Consider the following 2,528-nt stretch of genomic DNA (forward strand, 5'->3'; position numbering starts at 1 on the left):
AATCTACAATGACTTGTGGGGCCTTCCTGGTGGCAAAAGGGGTTAAGTCTCAACACTGTAAAACTATCCGCAGCCACTGCAGCACAAGTTTAATCCCTGGCCAGGGAGCTAACCCACATGGCCAGCAGACCTCTCCTGTCTCACCCGCTGCTCCTCTCAGCAGTGCATTTCAGGACATCTGCCTGTTCTGTTCCCTACTCAGTCCCTGGTGAATCCTCTCACCCCCCACACCTCTGGCCTGTACCCCAGCTCTTGTATGCATAAATAAATAAATATATTTTTTAAAGATTTTATTTATTTATAGAAGAGCTGGGGTACAGGCCAGATGCACGGGAGAGTGAGAGGATTCACCAGAGAGTCAGGAACAGAACAGGCAGATCTACTGAAATACACTGCTGAGGGGCGCAGCAGGCAAGACAGGAGAGGTTTGCCGTGTCATGTGGGATCCTCGCTAGCCTGCTGGGATCGAACTTGTGCTGCAGAGGCTGTGGACAGGCTCACAGTGCGGCGCTTAACTGCCTGCGCCACCAGGGAGGCCCCAATAAATAAATATTTTTAAAAAATAAAAAATAAAATGACTTGTGCTCAGTGTGTGAGAAAGGAAAAAGGGAGAGAGTATGTGTTTATCCAAGTATTCAGGGGTCAGAGTCCAGTAGAGAGATGAAGTACAAGAGTAAGAAACAGGGCCTCCCCGGTGGCCCAGCAGTTGAACGCTGGGTTGAGAAGCTGCCCGCAGCCTCTGAAGCGCTGGTTCGATCCCCGGCTGCTCCCCGGCCACCAGAGGAGGGTCCCGCATGGCGCGCAGACCTCTCCTGCCGCCCGCTGCTCCCCTCAGCAGTGTACTTCGGTCCTTCTGCCTGCTCTGCAACCTGCTCTGGCTCTGGTGAATTCTCTCACCCTCCCGCGCTTCTGACTGTACCCAGTGCTTGTATGAATGTATGTATAAATCAACCAATCAATCAATCAATAAATAAATCTTTAAAAAAAAAAAAAGTAAGAAACAGGTGCCTCCCTGGTGTCGCCAGGGGTTAAGCACAGCACTGTGAAGTTATCCGCAGACTCTGCAGCATGAGTTCAATCCCCAGCCTGGGAGCCACTCACATGGCGCAACAGACCTCTCCTGTCTCACCCACTGCTCCCCTCAGCAGTGTACTTCGGTCAATGTGCCTGTTTTGTTCCCCACTCTGTCTCTGGTGAATCCTCTCACCCCCCATGCCTCTGGCCTGTACCCCAGTTCTTGTATGCATTAATAATAAAATTAATTTATTAATAAAATTAATAAATCTTTTTTAAAAAGATTAAGAACCAGTGAAATTTGGGTTATTCTTGCTACTAGGAATAGGTCTTCAAGCTGCTAAATACTAGTTATTACTCTCACTATTTGACTTAATGTAGCAGAGAGGAGATTCACTTTTTTTTTTTTTTTTTTCAGGCAGACAACTTGACTTTTATTGAACTCATTACAGAGTTTCCCTGAACTGATCAACACAACTGCCATGGGCACTATGTACAGACAAGAGGGAGGAGTTTTATTTCTTGGTCTCTTCCTCCTTGGACAGAGTCTTAATGATCTCCTCCTTCTTGGCCTGGAGCCGCTCCTCACGGCGTTTGCGGGCTTCCTTGGTCTCAGACCTGCGGGCCTCAGCCTGGTCCGCCAAGAGCTTCTTGCGAGCCTTGTCTGCCTTCAGCTTGTGAATGTGTTCCATGAGAATCCTCTTGTTTTTGAACACGTTTCCCTTCACTTTCAGGTACAGGCTGTGATACACGTGGCGGTCAATCTTCTTAGATTCACGGTATCTTCTGAGCAGCCGGCGCAGAATCCTCATCCTCCTCATCCAGGTCACCTTCTCTGGCATTCGAGCATTGGCAGTACCCTTTCTCTTACCGATGCCCATATGCCTGCCCTTCCGGCGAGCCAAGGTGTTTTTCCGGCATCTAGCCCGGGAATGGACAGTTACAGGCTTCCGGATGATCAGCCCATCTTTGATCAGCTTCCGTATCTGCTGACGGGAGTTGGCATTGGCAATTTCATTGGTCTCATTGGGATCCAACCAGACCTTCTTTTTGCCACAGCGAAGGCCACTGGAGGCGAGCCTCTTCTGAAGGCTGAGCATACTCATGGCTGCGGCCGCAGCGCCGAAAGGGAGATTCACTTTTTTAAGACAATCTTAATATAGCCAGTTAAGCTTTCTGAAAACTAAAATATGTGAATAACATATTGAGGTAAATGAAAAATAAGACTAAACATTATAATACGAAGGCAGACTTTATAATAATAATAATAATCAAAGTAGAACAGCAATGTAGTTCTAAGCATCCTAGTAGGATATGTAAAAGGAGAAACAGAGTTAGTCACATGAAGAGGTGTAGTGTTGACAGGAGAAATAACAACTACCAACTAGCAGAGTACAAGGAATTCTTCCTTCTAGAAGCCACATAACTGAATATTATCAGTAAACACCAAAGGAAGCTTTTCTCTCCTATGAAATAGGGGTGTATATATCTAATCAAGTCCTATCCTCTGATGG

The 2,528-nt window shown here is 46.9% G+C and overlaps 1 protein-coding gene across 1 annotated transcript; it reads right to left on the reverse strand.

Moving 5' to 3' along the window:
* Positions 1–1,467: 1,467 nt before the first annotated feature.
* LOC311167312 (large ribosomal subunit protein eL19-like) lies at positions 1,468–2,130 on the reverse strand. The gene has a single exon (XM_084228201.1). The coding sequence runs from the start codon at positions 2,118–2,120 to the stop codon at positions 1,530–1,532; it is 591 nt and encodes a 196-aa protein (XP_084084327.1). The 5' UTR covers positions 2,121–2,130; the 3' UTR covers positions 1,468–1,529.
* Positions 2,131–2,528: the final 398 nt, after the last annotated feature.

Source organism: Talpa europaea (assembly GCF_964194135.1).
Source record: "Talpa europaea genome assembly, chromosome: 2".
Classification (NCBI taxonomy): domain Eukaryota; kingdom Metazoa; phylum Chordata; class Mammalia; order Eulipotyphla; family Talpidae; genus Talpa; species Talpa europaea.

Bases quoted from the DNA above. Each gene is read 5' to 3' on its own strand.
- LOC311167312 (XM_084228201.1), bottom strand. From the start codon at position 2,120: ATGAGTATGCTCAGCCTTCAGAAGAGGCTCGCCTCCAGTGGCCTTCGC.